This window comes from Oryctolagus cuniculus, chromosome 10 (assembly GCF_051225735.1).
Source record: "Oryctolagus cuniculus isolate XC-2025 breed Fujian yellow rabbit chromosome 10, ASM5122573v1, whole genome shotgun sequence".
NCBI lineage: Eukaryota > Metazoa > Chordata > Mammalia > Lagomorpha > Leporidae > Oryctolagus > Oryctolagus cuniculus.
The window spans coordinates 99,185,775-99,202,054 of NC_142876.1; the positions used below are offsets into that span (position 1 = coordinate 99,185,775).

General features: G+C 51.0%; 1 protein-coding gene and 1 non-coding gene across 2 annotated transcripts in view; one reads left to right on the top strand and one right to left on the bottom strand.

The window, feature by feature from the left end:
* The window catches only part of LOC100342707 (uncharacterized), a 37,279-nt gene extending 21,999 nt beyond the window's left edge, over positions 1–15,280 (bottom strand). The window contains exon 1 of the transcript XR_016214321.1: positions 15,150–15,280. This is a non-coding gene — a transcript (uncharacterized LOC100342707). The remainder of the gene's footprint in view (positions 1–15,149) is intronic.
* A 164-nt stretch (positions 15,281–15,444) lies between these two features.
* Positions 15,445–16,110, top strand: IQCF6 (IQ motif containing F6). Its single transcript, XM_002713367.4, has 2 exons — positions 15,445–15,558; positions 15,712–16,110. Exons 1-2 carry the CDS (start codon positions 15,445–15,447, stop codon positions 16,078–16,080), a joined length of 483 nt encoding a protein of 160 aa, XP_002713413.3. The 3' UTR covers positions 16,081–16,110.
* Positions 16,111–16,280: the final 170 nt, after the last annotated feature.

Genomic DNA, 16,280 nt, shown 5'->3' on the forward strand with positions numbered 1-16,280 from the left:
TGACCCACACAATGGGCCAGGGTTTCAGGTCACAGCGCCTGACTTCAGGTTGTTTGTGTGGTTAATTATGCTCATCAAGCTGCCACATCCCAATTTGTCCGGCTGCCTTCACTGTCTCCACTACTCAAACAGCACAGTCACCAGGCCCAGAGCGGACGAGGCAGGACGGCTCCGGCCCACGTGCCTGCTTCTGTCAGGCTCTGCACATGCAGAAAGCGAGGGCTAGGGGCTGGTGCTGGGGTGTAGTAGGTTGGGCATCTGCCTGCAGTGCTGGCATCCCATGCGGGCCCCGGTTCTAGTCCCGGTTGCTCCTCTTCCAGGCCAGCTCTCTGCTGTGGCCCAGGAGGGCAGAGGAGGATGGCCCAATGCTTGGGCCCCTGCACCCACATGGGAGACCAGGAAGAAGCTCCTGGCTCCTGGCTTCGGATCGGCGCAGTGCCAGCCGTAGTGGCCACTTGGGGGGTTAGCCAACGGAAGGAAGACCTTTCTCTCACCGTCTATAACTCTACCTGTCAAAAAAAAAAAAAAAAAAGGTCACCATTAAAACTGCAGTAGTGTATCGTTTCTAACAATTTGTTTGACAAGGATTTAAAAAAGTTTGACAAAACACTATATTTGCAGTAAAACTGACACACAGGCATTTCTTATTTTCTTTTTGCTTTTGCTTTTTTATTTAGCCTTTTTTTTTTTTTTTTTTTTTTTTTTTTTTTTTTTGACAGGCAGAGTGGACAGTGTGAGAGAGAGACAGAGAGAAAGGTCTTCCTTTGCCGTTGGTTCACCCTCCAATGGCCGCCGCGGCTGGTAAACCGCGCTGATCCGATGGCAGGAGCCAGGAGCCATGGTCTCCCATGGGGTGCAGGGCCCAAGCACCTGGGCCATCCTCCACTGCACTCCCTGGCCACAGCAGAGGGCTGGCCTGGAAGAGGGGCAACCGGGACAGAATCCGGCGCCCCGACCGGGACTAGAACCCGGTGTGCTGGCGCCGCTAGGCGGAGGATTAGCCTAGTGAGCCGCGGCACCGGCCAATTTAGCCTTTTTTTTAAAAAAAAGATTTATTTATTTACAGGGCTGGCACCATGGTGCAGTAAGTTAATCCTCCACCTGCAGCACCGGCATCCTATATGGGCGCCAGTTCTAGTCCCGGGTGCTCCTCTTCCGATCCAGCTCTCTGCTGTGGCCTGGGAAAGCAGTAGAAGATGGCCCAAGTCCTTGGGCCCCTGCACCCATGTTTGAGACCAGGAAGATGCTCCCGACTCCTGGCTTTGGATCGGCGCAGCTCCGGCTGTTGCAGCCATTTGGGGAGTGAACCAACTGATAGAAGACCTTTCTCTCCGTTTCTCCCTCTCACTTCTGTAACTCTACCTCTCAAATAAATAAATATTTTTAAAAATACTTTATTTGCTTAAAAGGCAGAATTACAGAGGGAGAGAGATCTTCCATCTGCTAGTTCACTCCCCAAATAACTGCAATGGCCAGAGCTGGGCCGATCTGAGGCCAGGAGCCAGGAGCCACTTTCGGGTCTCCCACATGGGTGCAGGGGCTTAAGCACTTGGGCCATCTTCGACTATTTCCCAGGCCATAGTAGAGAGCTGGATTGGAAAAGAAGCAGCTGGGACTAGAACCGGGGCCCACATGGGATGCCGGCCCAATGGTGATTATTTTTTTTTTAAGATTTATTTTATTTATTTGAAAGACAGAGTTACAGAGAGAGGTAGAGATAGAAAGGTCTTCCATCCGCTGGTTCACTCCCCAGATGGCTGCAACAGCTGCAGCTGCACCAATCCAAAGCCAGGAGCCTCTTCTGGGTCTCCCATATGGGTGCAGGGACCTAAGGACTTGGGCCATCTTCCACTGCTTTCCCAGGCCATAGCAGAGAGCTGGATTGGAAGTGGAGCAGCTGGGTCTTGAACCAGTGCCCATATGGGATGCCAGTGCTTCAGGCCAGGGCGTTAACCTTCTGCACAGCAGAGCCGGCCCCATTGGTGACTATTTTAAAATTAACTGAATTTGAGTGAAACTGAACATCTTCTCACGTCATCATTGTTTATGGCCCTTGCCTCCCTTCCTGCTCAACTATGGTCTTCTTTTTATTTGTTGAACTCTTGATTTGGTGCAGCATTAAACATCTGACTATAATGTCAACTTAGAACATGTGACCTCAAAAACAATAAGCGATTAAGTTGGAAAAATTATCATCGTCATAAAAAAAAAAAAAAGCAAAGGCTCATGCGGTCATCAGCCGTGTGGCTGTGCACTGCTGTTCCCAGGCAGAGTCAGAGAGAAGGGGCGAGCTCGCCTGCACGCCGGGCCCTCCTGGCAACACCGCAAGCGGGGCCGGGCGTGAACACCTGTGCTCAGTGACAGCCGACGCCAGGCCAACAGAACAAGGGCTTCAGAAGCCACACACAACCAAGGACACACACTTTACTCCACAAACGGCAACAGCTCCGGCAGGCAGCCCTCCCACTCTGGGGAAGCAGAATAATCCGGTTTCCAGATCCGTATCATAGCAATATTCAAAACAGTTTTCAGCAAAAAATATGGAGCATGTGAAGAAACAGGAAAATAGGACCTACACACAGGAAGAAATAAGCAAAAACCAAGTATTTATGAGGAAGCGTACACGTGCGCTGGCTACAGGAGGACTAAGTTGATCACTTCGAAGATACTCAAAACGTTAAGAGGAAGCACGTACAAAGACCCGTGTTTGAGAGCGCCCTGTTATCCTGCAGAGAGCACCCAGGAAGCAATGGAAATTGTGCGAAGGCACCAACAGGTCTACCTGGGGCAGGGCGGCAGCCCAGAGGTTCCGGCACGTTCCCCCGCACAAACAAGGACCCGGTCGAAGGCAGCAGCAGCTGGGCTCTGGAGCGTGTGAAGCCGAGCAGCAGAGCGAGCGCCCCCACCCTGCGGGGAAGCGAGCTGCAGCTCCTGCGCTGTCTGCAGTCAGGAGAGGCCTCGCTCGGTGAAGGGGGCAAGCGGACGACTCCGGCAGTCCGCACCCGCGCACAGACGCCTCCAGTACCGGCTGTTGGAGGAGCCTGCGCAAGCACGGCCCGAGCCCCGAGCCCCGAGCCCCGAGCGGGGCGCCGCCGAGGAAGAGTGCCCAGTGCGGCCGCCCGCCCTCCCCTCCACAAGCCCCTGTGGCACAGAGCCGCCGTGGCCTCCCACCCAGCAAGGGACCTGTGATGCCGCCAGGCAGCCGCCTCCCGGCTGCGCAGCTGACCCAGAGCCGTCAACCAACCGGTGGCCCTGCGCACCCTGCCCACCCTTCCGTGTCTGCAGGAAGAAGTTGGGGAGCCCATATGAGTGCGTTTGGCCCCCAGGAGCCCTTGGAGACCGGCCAGGCAGCCTGACCTAAGCGGCTCAGCCCGCAGAGGCAGCTGGGAAGCAGATAGGTAGGACAGACATGGCCCTAGAAAGTGGCTAGGCAGCCCCCCACGCCACCCCACCCCACCCCAGGCTCGGCCCACCAACACCCTGAGGAACACCTGGGCAGCCAAACCCTCCCACTTCACCAATGGAGGTCCCGGGGAGTGGAAGGGAGGACTGGCCTGCCCAGTCTTGGCACTGCAAAGAGCTGTGCAGGGTTTCCTGAGCCGGTCAGCCCTTTGAGACCCTGAGGGTCTCACGTAATGAAAGACACTCTGCCTGGGCCTCCTGGTATGGCCTGGCCCCCCTGTGACCCTGACACTGCTCTGCCCCCACTACCCAGGGTACACATGAGCCCACCAGAGGGGCCCTACTCCCACACAGCCCTCAGAGACTGACAGGCACCTCACCTCTGCTCCCGTGTTCAGCTGTAGCCTGCACAGGCCTGCCTAGGCCTGCCCGAGTGGCCCTGCCCAAATATGACCTGTAGGAACTGATGAGAGCCCTGCTCCTGCAGCCAGGTGCACTGTGCACAGAGTGTCACCAAACCCACCTCAGTTGGAAGGTCTGCATCCCGGCTGGCAGTGCAATCCCACAAACCTCTGAAGCCTAGGCCACGGGTGCACCTGCAAGCTTCATGATACTCAGTGGAAGAGCCACACAGAAACTGTACCACTGCACACAGGTGGAACCACAGCCAGCTGGTCCATCCAGCTGACAGCCTAGCACGCATCTCCAGAAGGCAATAGTTTCCTATGAAACACACCCTGGGCCGGTGCTGTGGTGTAGCAGGCAAACCACTGCCTGTAGTGCCAGTATCCCCATTCGAGACCCAGCTTCTCCTCTTCCGGTCCAGCGCTCTGCTATGGCCTGGGAAAGCAGAGGAAGATGGCTCAAGTGCTTGGGCTCCCACACTCTCATGGGAGACCGGAAGAAGCTCCTAGCTTTGGATAGGCACAGCTTTGGCAGTTGTGACCATTTGGGAAGTGAACCAGTGGATGGAAAAATCTTTCTCTCTTCTCTCTGCCTCTGCCTCTCTGTAACTCTTCCTTTCAAATAAATAAGTAAATATTTAAAAAAGAAAGATGCCCTATAATATTGGCAGAGGTAACTGATCCAGCAGATGTGCAAGTATCAACACACGACGAGAACACGACAAAGCAAGGTAGTAACACGCCTCCAGAGCAATCAACAACTGACCCTCGCAAAAGGCGTCCGTGAGTTGCCTAAGAACTCAAACTTCTGATTTTAAAGAAACTCAGTGAGATATCAGAATACAATTCATTCAAGAAAATTGGGAAAATTAATGATGTGAATAAGAAATTCAGTCAAGAAAGATCACAAAAAAGAGCTAAACAGAAAAGCCAGAATGAAAGAACGAAATAAATGCAATTAAATTGTTGAGCACCTCAACAACATTCTAGATCGATCAGAAGAAAGAAGCCATGAGTTTCAAAGTAGGTCTCTTGAAATAACTTGGGCAGAAAAAATTAAGATGAGGAAAACCTAAAAACTTTACTGAACATCATTAGTACAACAAATATTCTCCAAAAGAGAAGAAAAGGGAGAAGACAGAAAAACTATTCAATGAAAGAATAGCTGAAAATTTTTCCAATCTTGTGAATAGAAGATACAGACATCCAGGCCAGGAAGCTCCAAGGGCCCTAATGAACATGACCACAAGTCTTCTGCAGGGCATTGTTGTAGTCAGATAGAGAGAATCCTAGCACAGCAAGAGGGAAGCAAGGAGCACTAAACGGGGGAACCCCCCCTGCACTCTCCATGAATGCAAACAGACTAAGTTTCTCAAAACATTTTGACTAGCTGAATGATTTAAATATATAAAATAAATCTAAAAAATATATGAGTTACAAAGAGACAAAGAGAGAGGTCTTCCATTGCTGGTTCACTCCCCAAATGGCAGCAATGGCCGGAGAGGCACCGATCCAAAGCCAGGAACCAGGAGCTTCTTCCAGGTCTCTCACATGAGTGCAGGGGCCCAAGGACTCGGGCCATCCTCTACTGCTTTCCCAGGCCATAGCAGAGAGCTGGATTGCAAGTGGAACAGCTGGGACTCAAACCGGCGCCCATATGGGATGCTGGCACTGCAGGACATGGCTTTACCTGTGCCGCAGGGCCAGCCCTGAATCTTTTTTTAAAAAAAGATGCAATGGGGGCCAGCAATGTGGTGCAGTGGGTTAAAACCCCAGCCTGCAGCACTGGTATCCAATATAAATGCCGGTTCAAGTCCCAGCTACTCCACTTCCAATCAAGCTCCCTGCTAATGAGCCTGGGAAAGCAGCAGAGAATGGCCTGAGTCCTTGGGCCCCTGCACCCATGTTGGAGACCTGGAAGAAGCTCTTGGTTCCTAGCTTCAGATCGGCTTAGCTCCGGCCATTGCTGCCATTTGGGGAGTGAACCAGTGGATGGGAGACATAGCTCTCTCTGTCTCTATCTCTCTAACTTTTTCAAATAAGTAAAATCTTTAAAAAAAAAAAAATAAGCAATGATTTGCTAGTTAGAAGAAATTGCTCCACTGGCAGAGTAGCAGATAGGCTGAGAGTGAAGGATGGACAAAGACAGACCATGCAAATGGAAACTAGACATGAGAAGAAGCTGTACTTAACACTACATAAAATAGACTTTAAGTCAGAAACTGTGAAAAGAGGTCATTATATAATGGTTAAGTGGTCAATCAGTAAGAGGAATTAACAATTATAAGTAGACATGCACTCAGTGCTGGAGCACCCAGTAAACATTATGTGTGAAGAAAGAGGTGGACTCCAATACAATAACAGGGAATTTCATCAATGGACACAGCATCTCATCAATGAACAGAACATTCAGACAAAAAATCAAGAGCATCAGATATGCGTTAGACTGAATGGACCAAGAGGACACTTCCAGAACATTTCTTTCAACAGTTGCAGGACTGACATCCTTCTCACCAGCACGTGGAATATTCCCCAGTACTAATCATGTGCTAGACCACAAAAAGTCTCAATAAATTAGAAAAAAAATGAAATCACATAATGCATCATTTGTGACCACAGCAAAATAAAATTAGAAATCAACAAGAGAAGCTTTGAAGTATATACAAATACATGCAAACTACACAGCGTGCTCTTGAATTACCAATATGAGCAAATCAAGAGAATTTTTAAAATTACTTGAAACAGGGCTGGCACCGTGGCTCACTAGGCTAATCCTCCACCTTGCAGCGCCGGCATACCGGGTTCTAGTCCCAGTCGGGGCACCGGATTCTGTCCCGGTTGCTCCTCTTCCAGGCCAGCTCTCTGCTGTGGCCCGGGAGTGCAGTGGAGGATGGCCCAAGTACTTGGGCCCTGCACCCCATGGGAGACCAGGAAAAGCACCTGGCTCCTGCCATCAGATCAGCGTGGTGCGCCATCCGCAGCGCACCAGCCGCGCCGGCCATTGGAGGGTGAACCAACGGCAAAGGAAGACCTTTCTCTCTCTCTCACTGTCAAAAAAATAAAATTTAATTAAAAAAAATAAATAAAATTACTTGAAACAGGCCGGCGCTGCAGCTCAATAGGCTAATCCTCCGCCTTGCGGCGCCGGAACACCGGGTTCTAGTCCCGGTCGGGGCACCGGATTCTGTCCCGGTTGCCCCTCTTCCAGGCCAGCTCTCTGCTGTGGCCCAGGAGTGCAGTGGAGGATGGCCCAAGTGCTTGGGCCCTGCACCCGCATGGGAGACCAGGAGAGACACCTGGATCCTGGCTTTGGATCAGTGCAGTGCGCTGGCTGCAGCGTGCCGGCCGCAGTGGCCATTGGAGGGTGAACCAACGGCAAAAAGGAAGACCTTTCTCCCTATCTCTCTCTCACTATCCACTTTGCCTGTCAAAAAAATAAATAAATAAAAAATAATTACTTGAAACAAATAAAAATGGAAACACAACATACCAAAACCTATCGAATACAGCAAAAGCAAAACTAAGAGGGGAGTTTATAGCAGTAAATTTATAGCAACAATGTATTAAAAAAAGAAATATTCCAAACAAACTGAAAATGCAACTCAAGAAATTGAAAAACCAAGAACCAAACACAAAGTTAGTGTAAAGAAATAAAGATCAAGGCCGGCGCCGCGGCTCACTAGGCTAATCCTCCGCCTAGCGGCGCCGGCACACCGGGTTCTAGTCCCGGTCGGGGCGCCGGATTCTGTCCCGGTTGCCCCTCTTCCAGGCCAGCCCTCTGCTGTGGCCAGGGAGTGCAGTGGAGGATGGCCCAGGTGCTTGGGCCCTGCACCCCATGGGAGACCAGGAAAAGCACCTGGCTCCTGGCTCCTGCCATCGGATCAGCGCGGTGCGCCGGCCGCGGCGGCCATTGGAGGGAGAACCAACGGCAAAGGAAGACCTTTCTCTCTGTCTCTCTCTCTCACTGTCCACTCTGCCTGTCAAAAAAATAAATAAATAAAAATAAAAATAAAAAATAAAAATAAATAAAAAAAAGAAATAAAGATCAGAACAGAAATCAGTGAAATGAAAACTTAAAAAGGGCAAAAGATCAAAACAAGTAATTGGAACTTTAGAAAAGATAAATAAAATCAATGAACATTCAGTTAGGCTAACCAGAAAAAAAAAAAAGACAATAAAATCAGAGGTGAAAACTGATATCACAGAAATATAAAAAAATCATTAGGCAGTGTTATTAACCACTATTTATCAATGAACTGGAAAACCCAGAAGAAATTTCTAGATGCATATAACAACTAAACTGAAGCATTAACAAAACTGAACCATGAAGATATAGAGAATCTCAACAGGCCAATAATAAAGCACAGAATTGAATCAGTAGTGAAAACCATCCCAACAAAGAATCTCAGGATGTGACGGCTTCACTGTTGAATCCTACAAAACGTAAGAACAACCAATAGCATTTTTCTCATGTTAGCCCAAAAAGTTGAGAAGGTCACTCTGCTAAATTTTTTTACGAAGCCATCACCACCCTGACACCAAAACCAGAAAGAGAAAACTGCACACCAATATCCCTGATTAAAATGCAGCAAAAACCTCAACAAACTTGCTAGTAAACCAAACCCAACCATTGTATAAGATGAGGAACTTGTACTACCTCAGGGATACAAGGACGACTCCTCATACGTAAATCAGTAAACAGGGCAGTGATACAGGGCAGTGATGTATTGAAAGACTTAAGCCACACGATCATCTTAATCTACACAGAAAAACATTCCGTAAAATCAAGAAGATTTTTTTCTTTGCAAGAAGACAAAAAGTCTCCATCAATTTGGTATGGATGGAATATACTTCAACACAAAGGCCACATCTGAAAACCAACATCACACTGCGTGGGGGAAGCTGGAGTCCTTCCCTTTATAGCCAGGAACAGCAACGAATGCCCCCTTCTGCCACTCTTGTTCAACACAGTATTAGGAGCTTCAGCCAAAACAAGAGAAAAAAGGGCAACCAATAAGGAACGAAGAAGCCAGATTTTTCCTGCTCACAGATGATGTGAGTTGATATAGAAAGAAACCAAAAGACTCCAGCAAAAGCTGTTAGAACTGATAAATGATTTCAGTAAAGATCCAAGATACAAGAATCAACATGCAAAAATCAGTAGCATTTTTATACCCCAGTGACATATGCTGAGAAAGAAGTCCAGAAAATAATCATGTTCACAACATCTATCAAAAAAGACCTACGAAAAATACGTAACCAAGGGGCTGGCGCTGAGGCTCACTTGGTTAATCCTCCGCCTGCAGTGCTGACACCCCAGGTTCTAGTCCCGGTTGCTCCTCTTCCAGTCCAGCTCTCTGCTGTGGCCTGGGAGGGCAGTGGAGGATGTCCCAAGTACCTGGGCCCTGCACCCACATGGGAGACCATGAGGAAGCTCCTGGCTTCAGATCAGCGCAGTGCCAGCCGTAGCGGCCATTAGGGGAGTGAACCAATGGAAGGAAGACCTTTCTGTCTAACTCTGCCTAGCGAAAAAAAAAAAAAAAAGTGACCAAGGAAGTGAGCGCAGTGCACCGGAGAGGAAGCGCTGAAGAAGGAATTCACGCAGACATGCAAAAAACGGAACCGGAAAGGCAGCCCTCCTTCATGGGACTGAGAGAGTCAATGTTGTTGAAGTGTCCAGGCTACCCAAAGTGATTTACAGATCTGTCGCTCCCCCTCTTTGTGGAGGAACGACACAGGACCCTGCGCTGTTCTTTTGTCTGCTCGGCCCTCCCCGGGTTTGCTGCTGGTTCTTCCCGGGTTGGCTACTGACCCTTCCACCTCCGTGGAAGGGCAGTTCCCCCTACCACTTTCCCCACTTCCGCGGGGGAGTGGCACACCGCCGGCCGGCTCTCTCGGGGGCTGCACAGGTGTTCCTTCAGATAGATGTTCCTGGTGCATGTTGTCTCTCTCCTCCTTTATAGTCCTCTTCCACCAATCCCAACTCTGCTACCCACACGCCAAGTACGCTGCTCTCCTCCAATCAGGAGCAGGTCCTACAGTTTATTGGTTGAACTGGAGGCAGCTGTGTAGAAGCTGTTTTACTTCTCTCCCAGCGCCATATTGTGGGAGAGCAGATGCATAGAATAAGTCTTAATTCCAGTAACTTAGTCTAGTCTGAGTTGCTCCCCACACAGATCCAGTGCAATTCCAGTGAAAATAACAGTGACATCTTTCATAGAAGCTGAAAAAATAAGTCCTACAATTCTTATACAAAGACAAAATATCCAGGATAGCCAGAGAAATCTTGAGTAGAAAGAACAAACCTGGAGGCATCACGATACCTCACCTCAAAACGTGCGACAAAGTTTGAAATAGCATGGTACCTGGCTTAAAAACTGACTTGTAAACCAACTGAATAGAAAAGAGAACACAGAAGTCAATCCACACATCCACAGCCAAGAGATCTGCAGCAAAGAGGCCAAGAATATACATTCGAGAAAGGACAGCCTTTCACTCAATCCTGCCGCGACAATAGGGTATCCACCTGTAAATGATTAGACAATTAGCTCTCACCCTAAACACCAACCCCAAATGGCTCAAAGACCTAAATATAAAACCTGAAACTAGGAAACTTTAAAAAAAAAAAAGGAGACAATTTGGGGCCGGCGTTTGGTGAGTGGGTAAAGCTGCTGCGTGCAATGCCAGCATCCCATATTGGTGCCAGTTCAAGTCCTGGCTGCTCCGCTTCCCATCAAACTCTCTGCTATGGCCTGGGAAAGCAGTGGAAGATGGCCCAAGTCCTTGGGCCCCTACACCCGCATGGGAGACCCAGAAGAAGGGCCTGGCTCCTGGCTTCGGATAGGCGCAGCTCTGGCTGTTGTGGCCATCTGGGGAGTGAACCAGAAGATCGAAGACCTCTCTCTCTGTCTGCCTCTCTCTTTCTCTCTCTGTGTAACTCTGACTTTCAAATAAAGAAACCAACCTAAAAAATAAAAAAAAAAAAATAGTGAAGACACTTCAAGTGCGAAGACTTCTTTGGATACAATTCCAAAAGCACAAGCCAAGAACAAAAATACAAGACTGGTGTTGTGGCATAACAGGTAAAGCCACCTCCTGTGACACCAGCATCCCATATGGGTGCAGGTTCTAGTCCTGTCTGCTCCACTTACAATCCATCTCCCTGCTGATGGCCTGGGAAAACAGTGGAGGATGGCCCAAGTTCTTGGGTCCCTGCACCTGTATGGGAGACCCAGATGAAGCTCCTGGCCCAGCCTTGGCCATTGCAGCCATTTGAGGAGTGAACCAGTGGATGGAAGCTCTCTCTCTAACTCCGCCTTTCAAATAAATAAGTCTTGGGGCCGGTGCTGTGGTCCAGCAGGTTAAAGCCCTGGCCTGGAGCACCAGCATCCCATATGGGTACGCCGGTTCGAGACCCAGCTGCTCCACTTCCCACCCAGCTCCTTGCTGTGGCCTGGGAAAGCAGTAGGAGATGGCCCTGCACCTGCGTAGAAGACTTGAAAGAAGCTCCTAGCTTTGGATTGGTGCAGCTCTGGCCATTGTAGCCAACTGGGGAGGGAACCAATGGTTGGAAGACCTCTCTCTCTCTCTCTCTCTCTGCCTTTCCTTTCTCTGTGCAACTCTGACTTTCAAATAAATAAACCTTTAAAAAAGTAACAGGATTCTAGTAATAATTTAAAATAAATAAGTCTTTTAAAAAAAAGACAGATGGGCCGGCGCCGCGGCTCACTAGGCTAATCCTCCGCCTAGTGGCGCCGGCACACCGGGTTCTAGTCCCGGTTGGGGCGCTGGATTCTGTCCCGGTTGCCCCTCTTCCAGGTCAGCCCTCTGCTGTGGCCAGGGAGTGCAGTGGAGGATGGCCCAGGTGCTTGGGCCCTGCACCCCATGGGAGACCAGGAGAAGCACCTGGCTCCTGGCTCCTGCCATCGGATCAGCGCGGTGCGCCGGCTGCAGCGCGCTGGCCGCGGCGGCCATTGGAGGGTGAACCAACGGCAAAAGGAAGATCTTTCTCTCTGTCTCTCTCTCTCACTGTCCACTCTGCCTATCAAAAAAAAAAAAAAAAAAAGACAGATGGAATTATGTGAATACAGGATGTTCTGTACAACAAGAGGGAAGAGACAACCTTTACGAAGTATCTGAGAAGGGATTACTATCCAGAAAATACAAATGAAAAAAAAATCTCGAAAGCATAAAGAACAATCTGACTTGCAAAGGGTCAATAATCTTAATTGTCATTTCTCAAAGGAAGATATGCAAATGACCAACAAGTATGGGATTGGGGAGCAACAGGGAAATGCGTATCAAAACCACAGATAACATGTCACTCCAAATAAAATGGCTAGAACGAAAATGACCAAACCTTGAAGTCAGCCACAACAGGCCACACATTGTATTATTCCATTCATATGAAATGTTCAGGATAAGCAAATGAGAAACCGATAGCAGATGATACCAGGGCTGGGGTGGTGACTGGTTAACGGACGTGGGCATTTTTTTTTTTTTTTTGACAGGCAGAATTAGACAGTGAGAGAGAGATAGAGAGAAAGGTCTTCCTTTGGTTGGTTCACTCCCTAAGTGGCCGCTTCGGCCGGTACTGCACTGATCCAAAGCCAGGAGCCAGATGCTTCTCCTGGTCTCCCATGCGTGTGCAGGGCTCAAGCACTTGGGCCATCCTCCACTGCACTCCCGGGCCACAGCAGAGAGCTGGCCTGGAAGAGGGGCAGCCGGGACAGAATCCGGCGCCCCGACCGGGACTAGAACCCAGGGTGCCGGCGCCGCAGGCGGAGGATTAGCCTAGTGAGCCGCGGCGCCGGCCGGGGCATCTTTTGGAGACTAGATGAAGTCAGAACCCATAATTAGATAGTGGTGGTGGTTGCAGAACACTATGAATGTACTAGGAGCTATGGCATTATCATACTTTACAATAGTTAAAATTGTCAATCTTATGCCATGTGAGCTTGCAATTACTAAAACAATACACAGGAACAAAGCAGCATTAGGAACGTGGATGCACAGTGTCTAGGAATGCCTGGCTCATCGTCTGCAGTGTCCCCCAAGCTGGCACTGGCAATGATGCAGGGAAAGAAATACCCATCATCCAGAAAAATCTGGGTTTGAAATATGTGAATTTTTACAGGCATAGATCTGTGTTTCAGATGTCTAATTGAAAATAAATTATTTTCATCAAACATTTAAGCCAACAATATGAGCTACAAGGTATGGAGGGATAACACTGGAAGACAATTTTCATGCCACATTAACTTTCCACTGTATGTGTCTCTGCTTGTTGAAATTTTAGCAACAGACGTTTTCTATATTTATGATCGGGGGGGAAAAAATCAAGTGCACAGGAAGCCAGGGAAGGATCAGGGAGAAAATAGAGACACAGGCGGCGGCCGGGAGATACAGGAAGCCACGGGACGACCGCCTTGCTCCCCACCCGCACCTGCTGCCACTCTGCGGTACCCACACAACCGCCGCCACACAGGGGCGCACAGCTCTCCCCAGGGATAGCCAAGGAGGAGCAAAGGTGGGATGTAATGGCAGCGCCCAACCAGGCCGGCGTGGAGCAGGAGAGAGGTCCTGGGCAACGCTGGCCATGCCCCCGGCCCCCGGAAAGGGATCCTTTCTATGGGAGTGGACGTCTGACTGGGGTGGACAGTTTAATGCAGGCTTTTGAGTGGCTTAAACCAGAGCTCTGCTCAGCCAGATTGACCAGCACTAAACGCAGTGGTAGGATACACCCCTCCAAGGGCTTTAAACATGAGGCAGAGAGGTTGCTTGGTTGGTAGCGAGACCAGAACCTGTAGGACTCCCAGACGGACAGCACCACAGCCATGGTGAGAGAGCCACGGGAAGCTAAATGCACGTCTCCCTCCCTGTCACTCTGCCTTTCAAATAATTTTTTAAAAAAAGGTGGCGGCCGGCGCCGCGGCTCACTAGGCTAATCCTCTGCCTAGCGGCGCCGGCACACCGGGTTCTAGTCCCGGTCGGGGCGCCGGATTCTGTCCCGGTTGCTCCTCTTCCAGGCCAGCCCTCTGCTGTGGCCAGGGAGTGCAGTGGAGGATGGCCCAGGTGCTTGGGCCCTGCACCCCATGGGAGACCAGGAAAAGCACCTGGCTCCTGGCTCCTGCCATCGGATCAGCGCGGTGCGCCGGCTGCAGCGCGCTGGCCGCGGCAGCCATTGGAGGGTGAACCAACGGCAAAAGGAAGACCTTTCTCTCTGTCTCTCTCTCTCACTGTCCACTCTGCCTGTCAAAAAAAAAAAAAAAAAAAAAAGGTGGCAAATATCGCAAAGCTAACAATATACTAACTGTCCCACCTCTATAGTATTTCCCTGCATTTTTAGCCACATAAATTTTAGTGCTTCCTCATATGAATTTTATTTTCAGATTTATTTGAAAGATGGAGTTAGAAAGAAAGATTTTCCGTCTGCAGGTTCATTCCTCGAGTGGCCACAATGGACCCGGCTGAGCCAGGAATTTCAGCCAGATCACCCACATAGGTGGCAGAGGCCCAGACACTTGGGTCATCTTCTGTGGCTTCTCCCAGGCCATTAGCAGGGAGCTGAATTGGAAGTGAAACAGCTGGGACTTGAACCAGTGCTTATACAGGATGCCTCTGATACGGGATACTGGTGATGCAGGTGGCTGTTTAACCCTTTGCCACACCCTGGCCTTGCTCCACACTTTAAAAGATGTATTTGAGAAGCAGAGAATTCCCAACTGCTCACTCACTCTCCCAAATATACACAACCTGAGCTGTGCCAAAGCGAAGCTGGAAGCCAGGAACACCACCTTGGTCTCCTAAGTGGACGGCAGGAATCCAGTTAGTATAGCTACCGCCAGCTGCCTCCCAGGGTTTGCACTAGCAGGAAGCTGGAGCCAGGAGCCAGAGCCAGGCATTTAATCCAGGCGTGTAGGCTTGGGATGCGGGTGTCTCAACCAGCTAGGCCTTTATGCCCACCCCAACTCGTCCCAGCCCACATACCTGCGGTGCTAGGCACCCTGGGCCAACAGCACTTCTGCCCCCACGCCGCCCCGTGCCATGACTCAGGTGAACGCTGCAAGCGCAGAATGGCTGGAGAGCACCACAGGCACCTGTGCGGCTGAGCCCGGGTGCGGGGCATCCAGCCCCACCCCAGCAGGAGGCGCCTTCGCAGCCAAGAGGGCAAAGGCGAACAGAGGCAGTGAGAGAAGAGGCAGAGCTCCCTGCCAACCACAGAGAAACCGTCTGTTTTTGCTTTCACCGTTTTACCCAGAAACATACGACTCTATGAGGACGCCGCTGGGGCCCCTCAGGAAAGCCCTAGTTTGTGGGTCTCCTTCCGGTCACTCCACTTACTTGTAGGAAAGTCGCACTCCTCTCTCCTCACTGCCACCAGCAGTGGCTGGCAGTGTAGACGGAGCAAGACTTCCAATGCCCCTTGGGTCTGAGAAGCCAACTGAGTGCCCGAGATTAAGGCAGGCACCCCCGGCGAGGGCAATCAATAAACCATCCCCATGGGGACTCGGGAAGCCAAGAGGGGCGAGAGGTGTGGCCAAGCTGCGGACTGGCAGACCTGCAAAGTGGAGACTGGAAGTGGGCGGAGTCCACTGGGTGTGCCTAACAGTTAAGGGCGGGGCTGCAGCCTGGAGTGATGGCCCAAGTGATGGGTGAGTGGGTGCTAAAGACCAGGACCATGGACACACAAAACGTGAGCGAGGCCCTTATGGAAGGCAACTGCCCGACAGATAGTGAGCAGTGTCTCAAGGTGAGTGGGGGCTTGGAAATAAGATCAACGGGGCCAGAAACAAGGAAGCAGAGCCACCTGGGCCGGGCCCCCCATCCCCCCAGGGCACCAGAGGCAGGGATGGGTCTAGGAGGGTGGCCCACAGAGCTTCTCTTTTTCCTCCCCTTCGATCAGTTAGAGAAGGCAGCCACGAGGATTCAGTCATGGTGGCGCGGCACCGTGGTGCGCCGGACGCTGCTGCACGCGGCGCTCAGAGCCTGGATCATCCAGTGCTGGTGGAGGTCCATGCAGGCCAAGATGTTGGAGCAAAGACGGCGCCTGGCGCTCAGACTCTACACCTGCCAGGAGTGGGCGGTGGTGAAGGTGCAGGCACAGGTCCGGATGTGGCAGGCCCGCAGACGGTTCCTCCAGGCGCGCCAAGCGGCCTGCGTCATCCAGTCTCACTGGCGCTGGCATGCCAGCCAGACCCGGGGCCTGATCCGGGGCCGCTATGAAGTCAGAGCCAGCCGGCTGGAGCTCGACATTGAAATCCTCATGACCTAGGGCGCTGGCCGAGCCCAGGAGACTGGATCCCTCTCCCAATAAAGACACTGGCTGACCACACGCTTGTCCTCGGGGGAGGGCACAGCCTGCGCTTTCCTGCCTTGCCCACAGCAAGATTTCCTGGGGGTGGGTGGGGGTTCTAGAGTCCCTGTCCCCAGGGCACCTGCCTACCCCCCGCCCCACCCCTAGTGGCACCCTTA

Bases quoted from the DNA above. Each gene is read 5' to 3' on its own strand.
- IQCF6 (XM_002713367.4), top strand. From the start codon at position 15,445: ATGGCCCAAGTGATGGGTGAGTGGGTGCTAAAGACCAGGACCATGGAC. The intron at 15,559-15,711 runs GTGAGTGGGGGC...CCCTTCGATCAG, and splicing joins ATAGTGAGCAGTGTCTCAAG to TTAGAGAAGGCAGCCACGAG.